General features: G+C 42.7%; 1 protein-coding gene across 1 annotated transcript in view; it reads right to left on the reverse strand.

Moving 5' to 3' along the window:
- The window catches only part of TARS (threonyl-tRNA synthetase), an 82,104-nt gene that overhangs the window by 5,945 nt on the left and 54,838 nt on the right, over positions 1-21,321 (reverse strand). Inside the window, exons 7-21 of the mRNA XM_019517992.1 lie at positions 20,416-20,539; positions 18,180-18,301; positions 17,822-17,939; positions 15,124-15,188; positions 14,952-15,030; positions 14,347-14,493; positions 12,676-12,774; positions 11,039-11,205; positions 10,042-10,204; positions 9,816-9,953; positions 7,839-7,916; positions 4,194-4,294; positions 3,990-4,094; positions 3,064-3,136; positions 2,134-2,248 (exon numbers count right to left, since the gene is read on the reverse strand). Coding sequence (XP_019373537.1) covers positions 2,134-2,248; positions 3,064-3,136; positions 3,990-4,094; positions 4,194-4,294; positions 7,839-7,916; positions 9,816-9,953; positions 10,042-10,204; positions 11,039-11,205; positions 12,676-12,774; positions 14,347-14,493; positions 14,952-15,030; positions 15,124-15,188; positions 17,822-17,939; positions 18,180-18,301; positions 20,416-20,539 — 1,694 coding nt within the window. The remainder of the gene's footprint in view (positions 1-2,133; positions 2,249-3,063; positions 3,137-3,989; positions 4,095-4,193; positions 4,295-7,838; positions 7,917-9,815; positions 9,954-10,041; positions 10,205-11,038; positions 11,206-12,675; positions 12,775-14,346; positions 14,494-14,951; positions 15,031-15,123; positions 15,189-17,821; positions 17,940-18,179; positions 18,302-20,415; positions 20,540-21,321) is intronic.

Genomic DNA, 21,321 nt, shown 5'->3' on the forward strand with positions numbered 1-21,321 from the left:
GTTTCAACTTGAAACCACTGTTCCATTTCGTTTTGTCGAAACAGTTTAGGTGTTTTGATGTTTCACCCGCAGGCTATAATGGGGAAGCTCGAAACAGCCTATAACTAATTTCTGGCCTGATTTGGATGAAGCTTGCAGGAATGGTAGCCCCTTCTGATGGCGTGAAGCTTGCCAAGTTTCAAAGAGATAGGTGCAGAGATTTCAGGGAAGCTACACCTCAAGTTGTGGACAAACAAAACTTGTAACATGAGTGACACTGTGTCCCCTAAGGCACAGCAGGGTGAAAACTAGAGGCATGCTAGCCCCTGATGAGGTGATGAAGCCTGCCAGCTGTCAAGGAGATAGGTGCAGGGGGAGTCTGGGTTCTGGGGCCCTGCACCTCTAGCTGCTGACAGGCAAGACTCATGACATGGGCAGGTGACACTGTGTGTGCTAAGGTGCGCCCTCACTCAGCTGACACCAAGGCAGAAACTTTAGTTTCGTTTCCCTGCAGGCAAGCCCAGCTTGAGCTTTGAAACATTTCAACTTGCCTCATTTCACTTCGAGGCTGTTTCAAAGCACTCTGTTTTGTTTCAGCTTCACTGTTTCAAGCTCAAAACGAGGTGAAACAGCTGGCAAAATTTCGCCAGCCCTAGCTGGCACCACTCTAGAGGACATATAGGCTGCTATGCTTGAACTTTAGATCTGCATGCCCTGCAAGTGATACAAATGAGCTAAATCACTATTAATTGAACACTGAATGAAACAGTTTAACTTGCAAGGGTTCTACTACATTTGCATCATTAGAGGAGAATACACATAGCAGTTACACCATACAGTTAGCATTCCACTGCAGGTTTTTACAGGCACATAGCAATTAGTCCCAATTTGCATGGTTAGTCAGCTTTACACAGTACAAGCTCTGGTAACCGGCATGCCGGCTTTTAAGGTAAAGTGAAACCGGAAGTGCCCACTGTGGCACTTCCGGTTTCTCCAAGCCCCAACGGTCTGGGGCAAAGCAGCCTGCGTTGCTGAGCCCCTACAGCCGGGGGCATAACAGGCTGCACGGGGCCTGCCTCCCTGTCCTGCGGGGCCTGCAGGAGGGGTGGCAATGCCACGGGAGGGGCGGCGATGCCCCCGACATGGTGGGAGAAGCAGCAACCTGAACAGGCAAAGATGCCTGTTCAGGGCACTCAATTAACTGGCGTATTTTGTTATCCGGCATCCCCCATTCCCAGGGGATACCGGATAACAGAGCTTTTACTGTACTATATTACAGCTTGACAACTAGCTCCTGGCTTTGCCCTTTCCTTCCCACTTAAACTACCACATAAACAAAAGTATCTAGAGCAGTAGTTCTCAACCAGTCTGGATTTGAGGTTCCCCTCACTGGATGGGAGGCACCATTCCATAACTTCTGTGAATGGAGTGGCACCCACTTTCAAAAACTACTTTACTGATTACAGTGTTTATCACCTTATAGAGAGACTGCAGTGGGGGCGAGAGATCAGCCAGGTAGCGACAATTATGCTTACTTGCATGACACTAAGTATCACTGCTCTAGGGTTGCTGAGTGAACAATGAAGATGCTGACCGAAAATTGATTCTCTTTACAGTACTGCTCTGGCCAGGTTCTAATCTTTGCCGTATCACAGTACGTCACGTGCATAACTGCTGAACGCAAAGTGCCATGTCTGACAGCACAGAACTGGAAATGCTGATTTTGCCACATTAGAATGCAGCATCCCTCCCTCCTGGGACGGGAAAAGCCAAGTTACTGTGGGGGAGGCAGTAGGGATACAAATCACTTAATACAATTTTTAACTACCATGATCTTCTCTGAAATCCATGTTGTTTTTCAAATCTCAATTGTTTGCCCTGTTCAATGACAGCCTCAGAACACACACAATGGCACCTGTCCTGGTGCACTGAAAGGTCAGGCAAACCTTTTTGGCTAACAACTGCATAAGCCTGGCTCCAAAGTGAGGGCTGCCCAGTCACGTAGAATGAAGTTTGCTGGGACAAAGTACCTTAGGAAGGAAAGGATTGTTACTCAGTCTACTCCTGCCTCTGTAGTACCCACTGGTAAGAAGGCTTGCACCAAAATTTCAGTTGGGTACAGGACAGTTGGGCACAGTATACACTACTCCTTACCTAGGATGAAGTTATACTGTGCAAGCTGAGCATTTCTGATCTTCTTGTTCAGTGTGCAGCCAGGATCCACATCAACATCAGACATTATTCCAGCATCGTGGAACTGCTCCCTGACCTAAATAATAAAAAGACAAAAACTTATAATTAAAGTATAAAGTCTTTACAAAGAAATGCTTTGACACTCGGGCCAAAAATTAAAGCAGTTTTGCTTGTTTAGCCTGATGCTTTGACACTGGCTTGAGAGGCACTGACACACATGAGAATGTAAACGTGGGTCCAACACAGCACGATACGCTGGCCCACACTAAATTACAGCAAACTAGCTCGGCCAAGTGGAACTGGGCACACTTGACAATTTTAGTAATAATGCTGTAGGCAGCAAGGGGAATGGGACTTTCATCAGAAGCTCCTTTAAATTTTGCTTCTTTATAAAACTATTTTAGTTTAAGCCTCCTGAGTCTGAACAAGAAACTCCTTGCAGTAACAAGATGCAACCTGCTAACAGATACTTTTCTCTTCCTTCCTCCTTCCATCATAGGAATATAAAAAATTAGGGCTGGAAGAGACATGATGAGGTCATCTATTCCTGCTCCCAACACATATACAGGCATTGTGGTCCACCTTAATAGAGCCAGTTGCAGGACAGGCACTTAGATGTTAAGCTACTTTCTTCAATGGCTCCCCAACTAGCTGCTGAGGCAAACAATCGCCTTTGCTTTCCTAACAGAAACAGTCTTTCTAGAATCACCACTTGTAGCTTCATCATCCACAATCTACTTTTCAAGTTGCAAGATCCATTTACAATTTAGGCAGTTTATAATTATCATTAAAAGAGGAAGAGAGATGTAATCTTATTTATCTAAAATGCATGCTGTAAGTAAGTTCCTTGTCAAAACCAATGGCAACTGAGCAACTCAAGACATGATTCACCTTTTGTGCATATTCATCACATGTTGGTCCCACTGGTACCACCATCACTTGCTGAGGGGACAGCCAGAGAGGCCTTGAGAATAAAAAACAATTGTGCAGCATTTAGTATTCTTTACTGGTGGGCAGAGGCTAGAATCAGCACTTAGAATCTCACATTCATGTTGTCTGAAGGGCAGACAAGAGCGTACACCTGGACCCCCCAGCCTCCAATTACAATTTATCCTCCAAAAAGAATGAATACCCAAAAGGGTGAATGTGGTTTAGGGAAAAAAAACTGTCATTTTTAGCAGAAAAGCAGTTTCATCTTGCCGATTGTTTTGTTTTGGGTGGTAACTAATCCTTTTAAGAAGAAAATTTATGTGAGTTCATACTCCTGAACCTCGTCTGACAGCTCCTCCTTTATCAGGCAGCAACTTCCCATGGGAAAGAGGCAAAATAGGGTAGAGGAGGAAAGGAGGTAAATTAATGGATAGATGGAGAGGTATGCCTACATTTTCTGTCCTGGTTCTGTTTTCACCGATCTCAGACTTCTTCTATCTGAGTTTCACATTTTTTATTCCTCTCCCATGGACATATCACTGCCCACTCCCCCAGGTAGCAGAGAATATACATGGTGGTTTTCTGTTCTTGCAACTGAGCTGTATCACTCCACTAGAGACAAAAAGCTCAGATGGGCAAGCCATTTGCTGCAGCTGCATGCCTGACAGTCTGATGACCAAATACTGTTATTTCAGAAAGAGGTAGGGCGGCTGGGTTCCAAGCTGCTGCCTGCTGGTTTACCCGTAGCAGAAACCTTCAGTAGGCAGCTGGAGTGGATCCAGAGTCATGCAGCTCCCCCCAGACTCTGCTAACACCCCAACCACCATCTGGAATGCTTACTCCAAGCTGGACAATACTGGTATAAATAAGATAATTTTCAACTTTACCATTTGCCACCATAGCTTTCAGTCAGAATAGCAATCATTCTTTCCACAGATCCCAAGATGGCTCGGTGAATAATAACTGGCCTTGTCTTGTCATTACCATCATGGCTGGGAATAAGAAAGAATTTTACTGTAAATTTATTGTGCGTCTCCAAGAGACTGTATACCTAGATTCTGTAATTAAGGATACTCATATGTTGTATTTACCTTACAAAGGTCAGATTAAATCTGATTGGGAGTTGGAAATCCAGCTGGATCGTAGCACACTGGTGGTATCGTCCAATGGCATCTTTAATCTGAATGTCAATCTTAGAAACAGAATAAAAAGATATACAGCATTATCACTATGAGTGAAATCAAATCACAGTGCAGAAGAACCACCTATGGTTTTATACTCAGATATGCCTCACTTCAGTCCAAAGCAGAACTCAAGCAACCTGCAGGGCTTCATATAAGCCCTCTGATAAAAAAATGAGCAAAGACAATCCACAACTTCAAAAGATTCATGTATGAATGCAACACACTAACCTGATGCTCTTATCTTACTTTGATTTTCCACCCCCCAAGGACTTTTCATTTGTAGACTCATGCAAACCAAAAATCCATCAGAAATGAAAGCTTATAATAAAAACTAAGACCTCTACCATTTGTAGTCGAAAAAAATCTCAACCTTCTGTATGCAGTATTTAAATTAACCAGCATAACTTCACAGCCTACATTACATGCTCAGAGACAGACCTGCATCAGTAAGATTCCCTCAGGACTGGAGATAATACTCCTTCATATTCCACAATTTCTTCAATGTAAATTTGGTTATTTGTGGATAATGTTTACAGCTGAAAGTCAAGCATGTAACTAAGTATTTGTAGTATCTAGAGCTTAACTAATTCAGGAAATTACCCTTTATTATTCCATGACACTGGCTCTAAAGAGCAGAAGAAGGAAAGATATTCTTTTTCTGTTCATTTTATTCAGGAAACTACACATAATTTAATTTTGTTTTAAAATATAAATAAAAATATTTGATTTTTGTTGGGCTAGTTGATGTAAAATATTTTTGCAAAACCACACATGCTTTTATAATCATTTCTTGTTTAAATAGTTGAACAGCAGTTGGATTCTGAAAACTAGAGTTTTCTAGTTATTCACTAGAAAATTCTTAAGTTATTTGATTAATATTCGCAACTAACATGCATGTGTAGAAATCATAGTCAGTCTGCTAATCAACACAAAAGTATGTTAAGCTTGCTGGATAGTTCATTCACAAATAATTTAAAATGAGTTATGTATTCTCTTGCACGAAGAGCTGATACAATATTAAAAGATTCCATTTCTCCAGATAAGGTTTTTAAAATGCAAAACTGATGAGCAATTTCTTATACTAGAAGGACAGTCACCTACTCTACATATAAAATTACAAATCCTAGAGGTGACTTTTTCTTAAATAATATATCAGTAAAACTTGAACTTATAAAACAACTGAACACTGCAAGAAACTGAAATAAAAACTAGTGCAAAATTACTGATCTTTGAAAAATGTATTTCTAATATTTCTGTAACTGGCAAACATCAGCCCTGATAGTGCCACCTGCTGTCCATGTTTTCTAATAAGTTGAATAGTCACTGATTACCTCCATTAATTTGGAATGATTTGACTATGCAAACAAAGTTTATTTGAGGAAACAGGAAACAGAAGCAAAATTGCAGAAGTGTCTTGTAGCATGCCTTCCTAAGTATAAAGAAGGTCAAAGAATGTTCTTGTGCTCTAGGATTATCCAAAAAAAAATAATCAGAGGAAAAAATATTTATATTCCTGGTAAAGCAATGGACTCTTGCCAGGTAGTGTCTTGAGGCAGCAGCAAAACAGATGATTACATCTGAAGCATTAGCTCTCCAAGGACAATTTGCCAAATCCCTCAGGGGCTGCGGCCCCACGAGTGAGAATGTGTACTTTGTGGCACCTCAAAGGCTTCAGGCGCTGCAAAACACACACAGTGCACACAAACAGGTTCTCAAAATTGGAGACTGGGAACTTCCAGTATCAACAAAATCAACCAAAGAAAAAAAAACCGAGGGGGGGGGAGGGGAACAGGGTGGTGCATGTGGCTGCAGCATGCGTCACCCAAAGCTGGAGCCTGGCCATCCAAAGCAATGCTCCAGCTGTTGGCCAGGCTCCGCACACCCAGACTGCTGCCACTGCAGCCTGGGAGACTCCAGGTAAATCTCTTGGGTAAATGCTTGTGAGGATGTACCCAGGAAGATTTTATTTAATAAGCTCCTTCCAGCACTGACCAGCATAGGATGTTTTAATGAAAACTCCACATAATACACCTATGTTGAGAGTACAAATAAGACAAACAGAGAGGATCTGTTCTTCCCCCAACTAGACTAGGAAGGTGAGGGGGCAGACATGAGCACCACCTTAGATTTTTCTCTCTTGTAACTAATATAGTGGCAAACGCTGGTTTGAACAGAAGGGGCTGGTGGTGAGAGGGGAAGCGGGGTGCAGGGCAGGCAGAATCCTACTGCCATGGCATGGACTCATCCAGGTGCTGCAGGCAGGGTGGGAAGTCCCCTCAGCCTCACTCGCTCGCTCTTCTATTAACTTATCGCAGGTTCTGGTGGGGGCTGTAAAAGCCTTAACGTGGCTGTGAGAGTGTAGCTGTTCCCATACTACAGGGTAGGGAGGGCGAGCCAGGCTGCAAGAGGAATCCTGAATCCTGTCTGCCCCCGCCTCCATTCCAGTGCAATCCCCATATTCACTGGCCCAGGTTTGTGCCCAGTCACCCAGGTGCAACCAAGCACAACTGTTTCCCCATGCCTCTGTTCCCAGGAGTGAGGCAGAAGGGCGCTTGCTGCAGCTGTATCTCAGTCTACCTGGCATGCTGGAAACAAAGGCATGCTGGACAGCTCCACTTAGCCACAGTGATGGTGGTGCCACCAGCTCTGCGGCACCTTTAAGGTTCACATCACCCCAGTTGAGAACCACTGCCATAAAACGAGAGAGAGGGTGGGGGTGTCACTACACGACAGCTTTTCCATGGTAGCTGCCCATGGGCACACTGTTATCCATCAATAAGTGAAAATTATATTATATCAAATCCACAGCAACTTAGTACTCAGCAAAAAAAAGATAACGTACCACTGTTTAGCCTTTCCTTATTGTGGGGGAAGGGCAAACACATGGACAGTTCCACACAGCAGCTGACATGCAGTAACACCCTGCAGCCTTTTACCCTGCAATAAGTTGCTCGTATGTCCATGTCCTAAGTGACTGAGAACCTTTAGGTGCTTTTGAAAATGCAACTTAAGTCAACGTAGGGCTTAAATCCTATTTACTTCACTGCTACAATGAACTCTAGCAACCTTCAATTATGGTATCCTGTTTTTAAAGGCACCCTAAGCAACAAATATTGTAAGCATCGCAATGTGTACCAATTATACAATCAGGTAAAACAACATATGAAAGTAACCAATTAGATTTTATTCCTGGTCATGTCTTTATATCTGAAACCACTCGACAGACTTGCTGCACTTCAAGCTTTCCTGAAATAAACAAACCTGCTGCATCTGAAGACTCTTCAGTGATAACAATGACATAATACTTCTTTTACGCATATCATTATTTTTGGAGCATCAGAAAACTTTAGATTTGGGTGCATTAACTCTTAAATTCTAGGATCATTTCCAGCAACAGCCAACCATGTCAGCAAATCCAGTGACAATCAGATATGCTAGTGACACATGTAGTATTATAATCTCAAAAGAACAGTTGTTGAGAAATTCACTTTAAACTTCTTTCCGACCTCATTCAAATGCTAGTTCACTACTGATGCACTGTAAACTACTCACCTTGGGCCCATAAAAAGCTCCATCCCCAGGGTTTAATTCCCATTTCTCACCAAATTCATTGAGACTGTTCTCAAGTTGCTAGAGAAAAAATAAAATGTTTTTAGTGATAGTATACTGTGTGAAATAAAGGCATCATATCAGACCATGATGCTGCTACAGAGGGAGCTGACAGTCATTCACTATCGAATTGTCTAGAAGGTTCAGGAAGCTCTAGAGCAGGGGTGGGCAAGATAAGGCCCGCAGGCTGAATCCAGCCCACCAAGGGATTTTATTTGGCCCTGCCCAGTCCAGGTGCAGGGAGCCACTTGGCTTTGGCACATGGCCAGTTACACCACCCCCGGGGACACAATGGGATGGAGCAGTGTGGCAGCTGGACTCGCTTCCCAGCAGTCCCTGCAGCGGCAGCTCCTTCCAGCTGCTGCCACCACCATTCTCTACAGCCGTCGCCAGCCCCAGCCCCACTGCCCAGGGATGGGTCTGTCCATCCCACACCCAGCACTGGGGGTGCCAGATGGAGTGGGTGGATGAGGTCTCCATGAAGACTGACCCAGGACCTGTACTCAGGAGGTGGGGAGCAGCATCTGTGAGTGGGACAGACAAACAGAGCTGGGAATCGCTGGACAGTGAGTGTGGGGCAAGGGCCCAGCCAAAATCTGCTCCCTGTACACCCTTTTCTGCAGAGCCTGCGCCCATCACAGAAGCAGGCAGAGAACAGACTGTGGCTCTGCCCTGGGTCCTGGTCCCACGCTGTCACCACTCCATGATCCCAATCCCAGCTTTGCTCACCTGTGCTGCTCCTGGATGCCGCTCCCTGCCCACATGCAGTCCATTCTCGTCCACCCAGCGGCGTTTAGGCCACTGGAGGGCCGCTTAGGGAGTTTTGGTGAGCTGTTGCTAGCTGGAGCAGGGAGTGCTGATAGCTGTGACAGCTCACCAAGCTCCCTAAACAGCCCTCTAGCCCAAATAATTGCCCAATCCTGCTCTAGAGGCTGGTGAAAACTGCAGTTCCATGACATACAATTTAGCCTGAAAAAACGCAGTTTGTTTCTGGGCTACTGAAACATTTACTTATTCAAGCCGACTCACAAGGGGTCTAACCCCCCCATTCACAAACAGAGGAACTGCCACTCTGACCTCATACCCTTTATACCCGATTTGGAGGGTGAACTTCAAGCTGGGTCTTCCAGTTCTAAAAAGAGTACCCTATAGGGCAGTGGTTAGGTTACTCTGAAGTTACTCTGTCTGCCTCTCATTTTGAAGCTGTTTCTCTTTGTATAAAATAGTTAGTCGTCATTGGAGCAAGCACTAGAACCAGTGTCCTACTTCCCAGGTGCCCCAATCGCCAGGTCATGGAGTGACACTGTCCTTCTGGCCCAATGAATATTAAAACATACCTGAAATCAAAATGAGTTATTTTCAATTTGTCAAATAACCTCAAATAGGTTTCATTCTGGGCTGACACAAAATGAAGAAAAGTCTCAATTCAATACAGCAGAAAACCCACCCCCCAAAACAGTTCTACATACAGACAAAACAACCCTCAAACTCTGCTCCTCTATCTGTGCAGTTAATTCAGTTTTGGTTTTAGTCAGAGATACTACTCATGGATAAGGTAAACAGTTTGACTCAGAGCCACCCAGCCAATTTTGATAATAATCATACTTCAGGAACTTCACCCTCCATTTATTTTTCCTCTTAAAGTAGTTGCCTCTTTTGTCACCGTCTTTAAAAATATATATTTCAGTTCTTGTTGTCTAAAGAAAGAATCTGCCATAGTATCCATGAACTATGTGTACTGAAAGCATTATTTGCAATGGCAAACAGAAATAAAAAGGCAGTGTGAGCTGTATTTCTCAGCCACAGCTGTCACTAGACCTCCCCCCAAAGGAGGATTTTTTTTCCCAGATATCCCGGTTTATTTGAGGAGACAGCCGAAGTATAGTACTTACACAAAAAGCCATTAAAGTTACAGATTACCTTTTCAGCTTGATTCCATACTTCAATATCTCCAAGGTACTTTTCAGGACGAGTAGAGAGATTTAGTTTAAAGGAAAATCCGAAGACATCATACACAGCACGCAAGAATTCCAGACAGCTCTTTATCTCGTCTTCAATCTTTATATAAAGACAAACGTGTATTCTGTAGCTGAGACTGAGTTACTTGCATTTTAACATACACATTTTATTCGAGTATCTCCTGTACCTGCTCCATAGCACAAAATATGTGAGCATCATCCTGCTGGAATCGTCGCACTCTGGTGAGTCCTGTAAGAGCTCCAGATAGCTCATTGCGATGAAGAACACCAAAGTCAGCCAGCCGCAATGGCAATTCACGCCAGGATCTTGGTCGATGATCAAACATAAGGCTGAAGGAAAAAGATAACAGTATTTAAAACATATCCAGGATTAAACTCCTACAAAAGAATTCCTCATGAGATATCCTTAATATCTGTTCTGATAAACAAAATGCCCCTAAGTTGTGCAAAACAAGTTTCAGTACAATGTGCAGACTTACTCCGAAGGAAATTTTCAAGGAAATTTTGGGCCCTTTTTGGGAAATGGATAAAAGGGTTTTTCCTAAGAGCATGCACTGCATTATTACCCGGATGCCTAAACTACATCAGCATTATGCCGATGCCATATACTAAAAACTGGTACTGTGTACATGCACAGGTATTCGGGGCACAAATTTTGTAGGATTTAAAAAATTTAGCCTTTGAAATCTACTGGATAATAGCATTCATCACGACTGCGGTGAATATAGGCACTGGAAACAGAACACGTGATCCTTAGTTAAAAGGTTCTATCAGCCCTGAGAAGGGATACCCACATTTGTAACCCAAGTGAGGAAACTAAACAGGAGGAAGGCCAGTCTTTCTGAGGGACAAATCCTCCTGAACTTGCTTGTGTTTTCTGACCTCAAGTAAAAACCAAAACAAAAGTACAATTTCACAAGAAACTTGAAGTTCGCCCAAGATATCAGTTAAGATCATTTCTCTGCATTGGAGATGTGCAAACAGCCAAGAAGTCATGTTTGTAATCTAGCATCTATTGTACACAATGAATAATGGTATTTTAATACAATATTAAAATTACCAAATATATAGGTTTAGAAAATGTTCCCAAATCAGGATATGAAAGCTAAAAAATTACTCCACATAGTTTGGTAATCATTGACTAAATGGATGCTAAATGAATACCAGTGTCCTGGACAATTCATAGGCTTCAGTGCAAAGATCTCCTTCTCCACTTCAAATGAAAACATGTTTTCACTGTAATGCTGCCAGTGTCCAGAAGTCATCCAGAGTTTGCTGTTGTAAATGTTTGGGGAGACAACCTCCTGGAATCCTCGCTTTTGATATTCGCTCTGAAAGAACAGGCCCAATTATCAAAGAATTAAGAAGGCACCAGAATAGTGATTCTCAACCAGTGTCATGGCACCTTGGGATGCCTTAAGATCTTTGAAGGGATGCCATGGGGTGCCACACAATATCAGCACTGTGTGGCATGCAAACATGATTCACCAGAGAAACCCAGAGAGTTCTGTTATCCTGTGTCAAATCCTGTTGTGGTCTTTCTGAGTTCTTTGCAACAGGATTGCTCTATTATTTTTCTGTAGACAAAAACCAAGTGAAAACAAAAAGCTGACATTTTCTGAAGGGCGCCTAGAGTCTAGAAATGTTAAGAACCACTGTTCAGGAGGTTATGAAGTCCATGACTCAGGAACAGATCGGACCCCTAGTGCCCAACATGGACAAGACAGTAAAACAGCCATGATCCCTTCTCAACCCCTATAGCAACCAGAGAATGTGCCAAATGGAAACTCAGGTAACTGGAGGAATATCTAAATACTGCACTGCAGCATAGTAAAAATACACAGCGATAATAAAATGTCAATGAAGAAACAATGCAATGTTTGTAACTCTTGCTACTATACTCTCCGTAAGTTTCCTGCTTTGCAAGGCTAAATTTATTAGTCCCTTAGGGTGCTTGTGCACACAATGGGGGTTTAATTTGGTTTACCACCGTTTTCACTATTTCAATTTAGCGAGAATTAAACTGAACTAAACCCCCATGGCATGTACACAACGGGGGGGGGAGCTGCCAGTGGGCTGAGAGGTCCCTAAGCTGCATGGGTATCCAGTGCTTCCCTCTGTGGCTGTTGGGGGTAGGGGGGAGCTGGTGCTTCCCTCTGCAGTGGTGGTGGCACCTCCCAGGCAGCACCTGCCCGCTAGCACCCAGCCCAGATGGTCCTGGGGGGTGCTGCAGCCACAGAGGGAAGCACCAGGTCCCCACACAACTCAGGCAGGCAGGCAGGCAGACTCCAGCAGATAAAAGATCAGGGTCCTTGCTGCTTTTTTTTTTTTCCTTTCTTTTTTAAGTTGAGCCTGCCTGCCTGCACAGGCTGCTGTGGCTGGGTGTGCTGGTGATGGGAGAAGGTGGCAGGGATGGTGCATGGGGTGCTGGAAGCCCACAAAGCTCCAAGCATGTTGGCTTCCAGTGCCCCAGTAGCACGCTAAAGCATCTCAGAGGTGTTTTATCTTGCTACATTCAAAGTTATTTGAAGTGAAATACGCTGCTGAGCGTGCAAACAGCAATGTCATTAAAGCCGTGCAAAAGGGCTTTTGAGCCACTTTAAAGGCCAATTTTGTGACGTGTACAAAAACCTTTAAACAATTATGCATACTATAAAAGAGTGTCAAATTTTTAACAAGCAGACAACTCGTTTGAAAATTTGGATTTAATCTTATTTATATTACTCTTATGTTCTTCCACAGTTTTGTTACTGCTTCATCATATAAAATACAGAAGAAGAGGCTCCAGAAATATTACTTACCCTGATGAATTCAATTAGCGTGTTATAAATGTAAGCTCCTTTTGGTAAGAAAAAACAACTGCCGGGACTGAGCTCATGGAAGAAAAATAGTTCTTGGTCCTGTAGGAAAGCAACATTTGCACATCCTAAGTTTTTATCAACTCCTCCTTCCTCCCAGTATTATAGACAAAGTAACATCCAAGTATTAATTCTTACTGCATGTCATTGAAAAAAAATTCAAGACTGTAGCCTGGTTAAAGCTCAATGCAGTGCAAATGAATGAGAAACACCTAATCTGCTTTTACTAGTAGGGACTTATCCGTCTGTGGCATTTTACAGCATTTACTGGTATCCAAATTTACCACCATCCCCCAATAATTAGATTCTACACATGGAAAATTATAACTCTTGAGAGTCGTCTTAAATTTATCACCCCCACCCCAGCCACTGCAGCAGGGCAAGCCGTAGCAGGGAGGTGGGGGGCAGGGAGCAGGTGATGGACTAGTCAAGTAGCCTGCTCCCTGCTCTCCTCCCACACACTCCCCTGGCTGCCTTCCCTTCCCCTCCTCCTGACTCCACACTGCCTGTACTGCCTGCTACTTACCCCTTCTCCACTGCTCCCCTATCACTACCTCCCCCCAATCTCAACCCCACAGCAGCTGCTGCAGTGGCAGTGGTCCTGGAGCCCAAAGCCAGAACTACTGCCACAGAGTGGCAAGGGCTGGAGGCAGCATATGCCCTGTGCTCCTTGCCCTTGGTGTGGAATGGGGTCCCAACTGGAGCACAAGTTGCGACACCAAGGTAAGCAGCAGTGGCAGCAAGGGGGGCAGGAGACAGAGGCTGCAGCTCCAGCCCCAGGCTCAGGGTCAGAGTGAACCATAACCCCCCTGCTTGTACTTGAAATCTAAGACAAACGCCTCCATCCCCACCACCCACACTGAATGCAAGGGAAAAACCTCGCCTTGGATTTCAGTAAGCGAGGTAAACGCTGCATAACACCCTGGACAGACAAACAATTAATTGTTTAGTATTTTTTTTAAAAAAGGGGTGTTCTAGTAAGTTACACCATCCAGTGGAATTTTCTCCTTGATGTAAAAAGACAGCTGTAGTCTTCTTAGGACCGTAATTATTAATTCTTTTGACTAACGTGAAAATGCACCATTTTATTGAGAACAAGATAAAAGGAATGCAGAACAAATGGGAAAAGAAAAGGAATGTACGTCAGCAGTAAATCAAAAGGAAAAATCGGAAAAATGTGGCAGATTCTTAAGCAATAGAAAGAATGAACATCAAAAGAGAAGAAAGTGCACATAATAGGGAAGTTATAAGAATCCATCTAGGAATGAGCTTTTGCAGGGGCTTTAGAGTAGCACTTAAATAAATAATCAAGGCACATTACTGTCCCCTTGCTTTCCATGCAGAGTGCAATGTTCATGTTTTGGATTCAGTAAGTCTGTGCAGTAAGATTATAACAATGGAAAAAAGAAAAAAAAAATGGTGATGAAAGACAGAAAAAAAATATGGTTTATTAATGGTTCACCAGTAGTGTTTCTTGATGCTAAAATCTTAAAGAGAGGCACTCATTTCCATAACCTGACAGAAAATGCAGTAACAATTACACATCTGCCATTCAGTTAAGGATTAGCGTCCAGATCGATTTTGCAAAATATGTTACTAGCAAAGTTCTCTTACCCGTCCAATCTTTCTATGATCTCTGTTTTTAGCCTCCTCCTGAAACTTCTCCCATTCCTTTAGCATTTTTGCATCAGGAAATGAAATTCCATAAATCCTCTGGAGGGTTTCCATATCAGACTTGCCTTCCCAATACGTAGAGGAATTCTGGAGGCAAAAAATGAAATGGTATGGCACAATGACAACAGAAGTTCACAGCACCACTTTTACTCTATACACAAGCCCTGAAATGCTGCTTAAAGAGGCAGCCCATATCTTAAAACTGAAATAACTGAAGCCAAGTGGAGCATGTATAGAGCTTTCATCCTAAATTCTGAATGACAACAAAAGCTGCAGCAAATCATGGCAAAAATACAAACCAGAACCGGCATGGAGAGAGATGGCTCAGTCATACTACTTCTCCTAGCTTTGCTGATAGTAGACAGTGTGTGGTATGGACTTAAGTAAATACAGATCGATTTTATCAACTAGATAGAATGAGGTCAATATCTCAGTTTAAAAACAACGTTGACACAAAGTGGCCACACCATCCTAGAAGATCTGGCCCAAGAAGCCCCCAAGTAAATATCTTTGTTTAAAATTCAAGACTGGATTTCAGCGCTCACCTTATGGATTTTTATGGTCTTTATCTTGCCAGTGTGTCTTACGTGAGGGCCCCTGCACAAATCTATCAAGGGACCACATCTAAGAGAATGAAAACAAAAAGACAATGCTCATTTAACCTGCCTCGTACTAGAACATGATTTCTGTTAGCATGAAATTGTAAGCTGGTTTTACCTGTACACTGTAGTAGTTGGAGCACTGACTTTTTCATTCAAGATCCGACACTTGAATTTATTATACTGGGACGGTGGGGGGGGGAAAAAAAAAAAATACATGTCAGTTCTTTACCGCTTGATATTATAAGACCAGATTTCTCATCTATGCATAGGGCTGTGTTAAGAGATCCTCGCATCCCAATTTAAAATAAACATTTGGTGCTTATCTGTGAACAGATTAACTTCTACCCCTCAGCTAGAGAGATCTACACAGAACAAGCTAGGTATTAAGGAGACAGCTCCTTGGGGTATTTTTTCTTGTGTTTGTATGTCTGGCCTCCATTTCAGGAGAGACTTTCAAAAGAGATGCAATGAGGTTTTTGACTGATGGACAGTTACCCATAGGATCACCAATCTTTGATCATTTCAAATGTCTTTGTTTCACTGAAACTTTTGGAACTGGACTGAACTAGATTTCCTGTGGACTTGGGAGGTATTAATTAGTTGGGATTTATATCCTTGGAAAAGTAAAAGGAAGGGTTTCTTATTTCCTTTCTTTCCCCATTGTGAAATGCAGTCCTGTTTTATGGTCTTCTCTGACGAGACTGTTTTTTTTTTTTTTTTTTTTTTTTACAAATTATTTAAGCATCTTAACAAAAATATATCTATTACAGTGAAATAACATCTAATACATTTGCTTACATCAATCATTACTACTAATATTTTAAGATAAAGCTATGATATAGTGTACTGGGATTATTATAGGCTTTGGGGTCTTCTACTTAAACACAATTCTGCAGCTTGGCTTAGGCCCCTTGAAAATGGCCAAGGCTGGCAACAAGGTTGAGACTGTTCTTCTCCAAGATACTACACATATATGCCAAATCCTGACAGGTTTTGAAAGCACACAACTCCTGTATCTCTTTCTTATGTATTTAAGGAATATGTGATGATGTGGAACAGAGGTTGGCAACCTATGGCCAGCAAGCAAGATGCAGCCCATGACAGTTGGGTCTAGTCCATATTTTAGTATCAGCATGCTGATCCTGTTGCAGGCCAGCCATCAGATCTAGGCCAGATTCTGAATTTTACCAATGCTGACGCCTATAGAGGGTTCTGTGTGATCTGCTCTCTTTGTGCAGAGGGCTGCTTTCTCCCCCCAACACTGCAGCCTCAGTTCACTGAATCAAGCCACTTTAAATTGTCCCTTTTCAAAAGGAGGCTGCACTGAGAGTGCGGGGAAGAAAGAGAGACATAAATGTACCCCAAGGTCTGGAACAGCCTGCCATCGAAGGTGGTTCAAGTACCTACATTGAACACCTTCAAGAGTAAATTGGATGCTTATCTTGCTGGGATCCTATGACCCCAGCTGACTTCCTGCCCTTTGGGCGGGGGGGCTGGACTTGATGATCTTCCGAGGTCCCTTCCAGCCCTAATGTCTACGAAATCTATTTGTGTAATTTCATAATGTAAACAGAAGATAATAAAGTGAGGCATATAGCACACATGCAAGGCACTGCCCGCCTATCGTGGGGATATCAATTTGCCACCAGAGACGCATCCAAGAGAAATGGCCCTCCAGTATGACAGGCTACAGGTGTTGCAGACAGAGAAGAACTTCCTGGAGAACTCTGGTGCCAGAGTGAGGAAGTGTCTTAGGCAGGCACTTGTAGGCTACGCTGTGTCTTCTGGAGTCTCCCAAAGATGGGGAAGGATCAGAGACCCCAGTTGCCAGCTCTGGTAGAACCAGCAGGAAGGCTGATGTCTGAAAAAAACTGGTATGTCTCCAAGGAGGGCTAAGCTGCAGTCAGATGACAGGGCAAGAAATTTTGCTTATTTTTGTTTTTCCTGTCTCCAAACCTATAGTCAGTTTAAATTGGGCAATTTTTTTATCCTACATAATAAATCCTTTTGTTGTTTTGTCTCCTTACTCACTGCCTGTGGAAAGAGTGATTTCTGAGCAAGTGATACTCTAGACTAACCCTGTCCATGGAAAAGGGGACCTAAAATTTCTTCCATAACCCAGGAGTGGCCACCTGACAGATTCCTCCACTCCAGCTGCAAGGTGCAGTATAAATGGAGTGAAGCTGAGTTTTGCTGCGGTAGGGAGTTATCCTAGGGCAATCTCACTCTGTTCCTTGGAGCATAGTGGGGAGGACCTTGGGGTCAGGGAGGGGTCCCCTGCTCATGGGTCTGCAACACCCACAGTAGTTTACTAATAGTTTCATATTCAGACCTTAGTGCTTTCCTCCCCATTCTAAAAATTGCTTTAAAGACCTTGCTAAATTCAGCTTTGAACACAAGCAGGGACTGAATATTTCATGGTGGCATTTTATACTTTCAAAGCACCATTCAACACACAATCCCCCACAATATCCATGTAATGTCGTTTTTACTGTAATTTTAGTCCCATAGAAACTATGGGATAGCAACTTTCCCAAGAGAGCTCCAACGTGGGAGCCACAAAGTGAATCAGTGGAAGACAGATTTCACAGCTACTGCACATTCTCTTCATTTAAAAGGTTCTAGAGTGCTGTGTGCTCTTTAACCATTAAGCATCCCAAATAAATCCATATTAAAACATACACTTGTGGAGAAAATATTATTATTCTGATGTACATAGCATCTGTAAGGCTCTTCTCCCTAATGCTAGTATATGGGCTGCAAAACTAGGAAGAGCTAAATTGTACAGATGCAGTAAAATTGAAACAGCCTACCTTGAACATTTCAAGTAGAGTTTCCTTTTTAACTTCCAGTCTTTCAAAGATTTGTTTTTCCTTCATGATTTTCTTGCACAGAGATTCCAAACCAGAGAAATCATTACTAGATACACCCCTAAAACAGAAAAGAAAGAAAGAAGTAAATCCGTGTTGTTATTGACAGTCTGGGGGCTGGTTCTGGCTCCACACCAAGCCACAGCTTGTGCACTGGAGCCACTGTGAAGGTGGAAGTTATCTGCCCCAACAAAGATTAGCTTGTGCAAGGAGCAAAGAAACAGAATCCTGATTAGGACTCAGACTCCCTATTCTGTGACCCCGGTACCGTCTCTACTATATAAAAAACAAAACCACCTACCCTTCCTCAAGGAACATGTCATAATAAAATCCATTTTCAATTGGTGGGCCATAGCACAAACATCCACCATAGATTCGTTCCATAGCTTCACCCAGTATGTGAGCGCTCGAGTGCCAGTATACCTAAAAGAAAGGGACAAAAAGGGGAACAGCTTGAGCATTTGTGTATAATAAATTTCAAAGTCTCCTGTAAACCATTTAGTACTTCTTCTGAGTTATTTTTTTATGGACATCCAAAGTAAATCCGATTGGAGATGGAGAATGGATTTGATGATTTGCTCATCAACTTCCCAATACTCCTCCAACAATCACAAACAAGTCTGAGAAATTGTACTTAACCGTCTTTCCAGCCATTCAGTTTTTCAGTTGGAAAGAACAAAGAAAATAAAATACTTTTTCACAAAATCTAGCCAAACACCAGCCTCATGTAATATCTTTCTTTGTCAGCCTTTTATTTTAAAATAGCTGCAGCAATGGAGCGGCAACAAACAGTACCTAAAATGAAAGGTATGCCTGAAACGTAAGGCATCAAATCCTGCATCAGGGCCTGGGGAAGCATCTGTTCACCGAGGCACCCCAGGGGAAGACAAGAAACAATGGACACAAACTGTTAGAAATGGCTTCAGATTGGACATAAAGAAAAAATTTCTTTACTATTCAAGTGTCCAGGGTCTGGAACAGACTCCCCCCAGAGGTGGTACAATCACCTACCCTGGAAGTCTTCAAAAAACAACTGGACGCACACCTTGCTAGGGTCATCTGACCCCAGCAGTTTTTCCTGCCCAAGTGCAAGGGAGCTGGACCTGATCTCATGAGGTCTCATCCAGCCCCTAACATCTATAAATCTATGAATCACTGACTGCCTTTCTTGCATGCAGACCAGCCTCTTGTCTTCTTTACTATTCATTCCATCCAGGAAGAGCACACACCGACTGCAGATGCTTCCTCAGCCTGACAAAGGGTATTTAAACCCGAAAGCTTGGTAAGAAGAATTTTTCCAACTATTTGAGTTGGTCTAATAAAAGATATCAGCTTTACCCAAAGAACCCCATCTGCCTATGAATCTATGAATTATTTTACGTAAGTTAACATCAGTAATTGTGCAGGAAAGCTTACAAAATAAAGACCTAAATTGTTTATAAAAGTATTACACTTGAATATCTCTGCTAGAAGGAGTCTTATTAGTTTCTTTTACCATTTAAAGACAACAAACACTCACACTTTGATATTACACTGTTTTATTGTCTTAGTTTTGTTCAATTAAAAAACAGGACTACAGAACTGTACCATTTTTAAAAGCAAATATCAGGAAATGCACCCAGGTATGTCACAGTGCAAGTATCTTGTCTACACTATACATATTTATTTTGTGTCTTAAACCTATACTTCATGCAACACGACAGACTTAGTTGCTGTGGGAACTGTAAATTTCAATTTAAAATACTTACATTTATATGAATGAGTAATCACCAAAACAAATACAGCTGCATTTACGCTACACACAATGCTACAGTTAGTAGTATTACATACATCTGCAGTAGAATCCTTCTTTCTTAAAAATACCTCTCTGTAGTTTTCTACTACACAGCACATGATTTTCTTACTCTGATCCCTCCAAACACCTCAAAAGGGACTAATCCTCACCGGGTGTATCTACACGTGCACTTTACTGCAGAGCTGACTAATTAGCTCCACAGTAAAGTGTCGCTGTCTACACAAGTGCCAATATTAGGGTACAGTAAATTAATTAACTGTGCCATAAGATAGTACTGTCAGGGGCAATACTATCTTACAGCAGAGTAATTTACTGTGTTGTAACACACATGTGGACAGAAACAAGGAGAGCAGCACTTTGAGCCAGAGTGAAGCAGCCCTGGAGTGACAGAAGGTGGGGAGAGGGCAGGGAGGAAGGGATCAGTTACACAGCTCCACAGTTTTGGCACTCTCGTGCCCCAGCCAGCCCCTTCATCGCTCAACGCCACCACCCAGTGCCCAGGGCTGACACCCTGAGCATGGCATGCTCTGCCCCAGCTCCAAGTCCTGCTGTCCCAGACACACATGTAGATGCTGTGCTGGGGACCAATGTATTATGGAGCAAACTGGTCCAGAGTTTCTCATGCCACATTAACTGCATGTGTAGATGCACCCATTGAGGCTTCGGCTCACTGTTGGTTTGCAATCCGAGTCGCAAAACAGGGAAAGAGAAACGCACAATTGTTTTTGTGGAAGATACTTACTGCTTGAGCTTCTTCATCATCAAACTTGAGCAGCTCCAGTGTGCAGTTTTCCTCCAAAGGTCGGTCTAGATCCCAAACCACTTTGTTCACTTTTGCAATCACAGTGCTGTCAGCTAAGCCTTGACTAAGTAAGTAATTCATAAATAAGATGTTGGAAGCAGATAAAAATTTCCCTATAGCATTTCCCCCACAGCAATGTTTCCACCTCTGCAGGTTTATCTATACATCTATAGATTTGGGGAGCTTTTTGCAAAAGAAAGAAACATTTTGCAGAAGACAGCCAATACATGAAGCAAAGAAAGCCTTTAAAGGCTTTTGTAGCCAAGACCCATAGCTGGTAAGATGAAGAGCTACTTGGTTCAGGAGCCACAGTTTAAGCACCATGGCATTCTGTTTAGATCTGAATAAATACCTAATCTTTCCTTCTCAGTTTATTTCACTTCCAATACTTCCTAGTCTCTCTGATCTTAACAGTGCCATAAGTGAATGTAAGTCCGAGTTTAATTTTATAACAATGTGGAAATAAGGGATACCAAGGAAACATTTGGGCCAAAAGTTTCAAACGTATTTGTACTGACGGATGAACATGCAAACAGCAGTGTGACCACAGACACAAAAGCAGAGATAAACTTCCAAGTACAAGGAATAATCAAGTGACAATAGGCCTGGTGTTTCAGCCTTTTAAAGACCCCTAACTTTGGGCATCCTGAACAGAATCACTGACAGTTTCCCAGAACTACCCCATCATTCAAAACTCCATCTGGTATACATCAGAGTGAGGGCACTGCTTTTTGATGTAGTTAAAAGTTATGTATTTAGTAGCTCCCATTAAAATTAATGGAAGTGTCCTTGACTACTTTTCCTATGGCAATGCAGACTGCAGTACATAATATGATGTATTAACTC

Source organism: Gavialis gangeticus, unplaced genomic scaffold, assembly GCF_001723915.1.
Source record: "Gavialis gangeticus isolate Ggan-Ray unplaced genomic scaffold, GavGan_comp1, whole genome shotgun sequence".
Classification (NCBI taxonomy): Eukaryota; Metazoa; Chordata; order Crocodylia; family Gavialidae; genus Gavialis; species Gavialis gangeticus.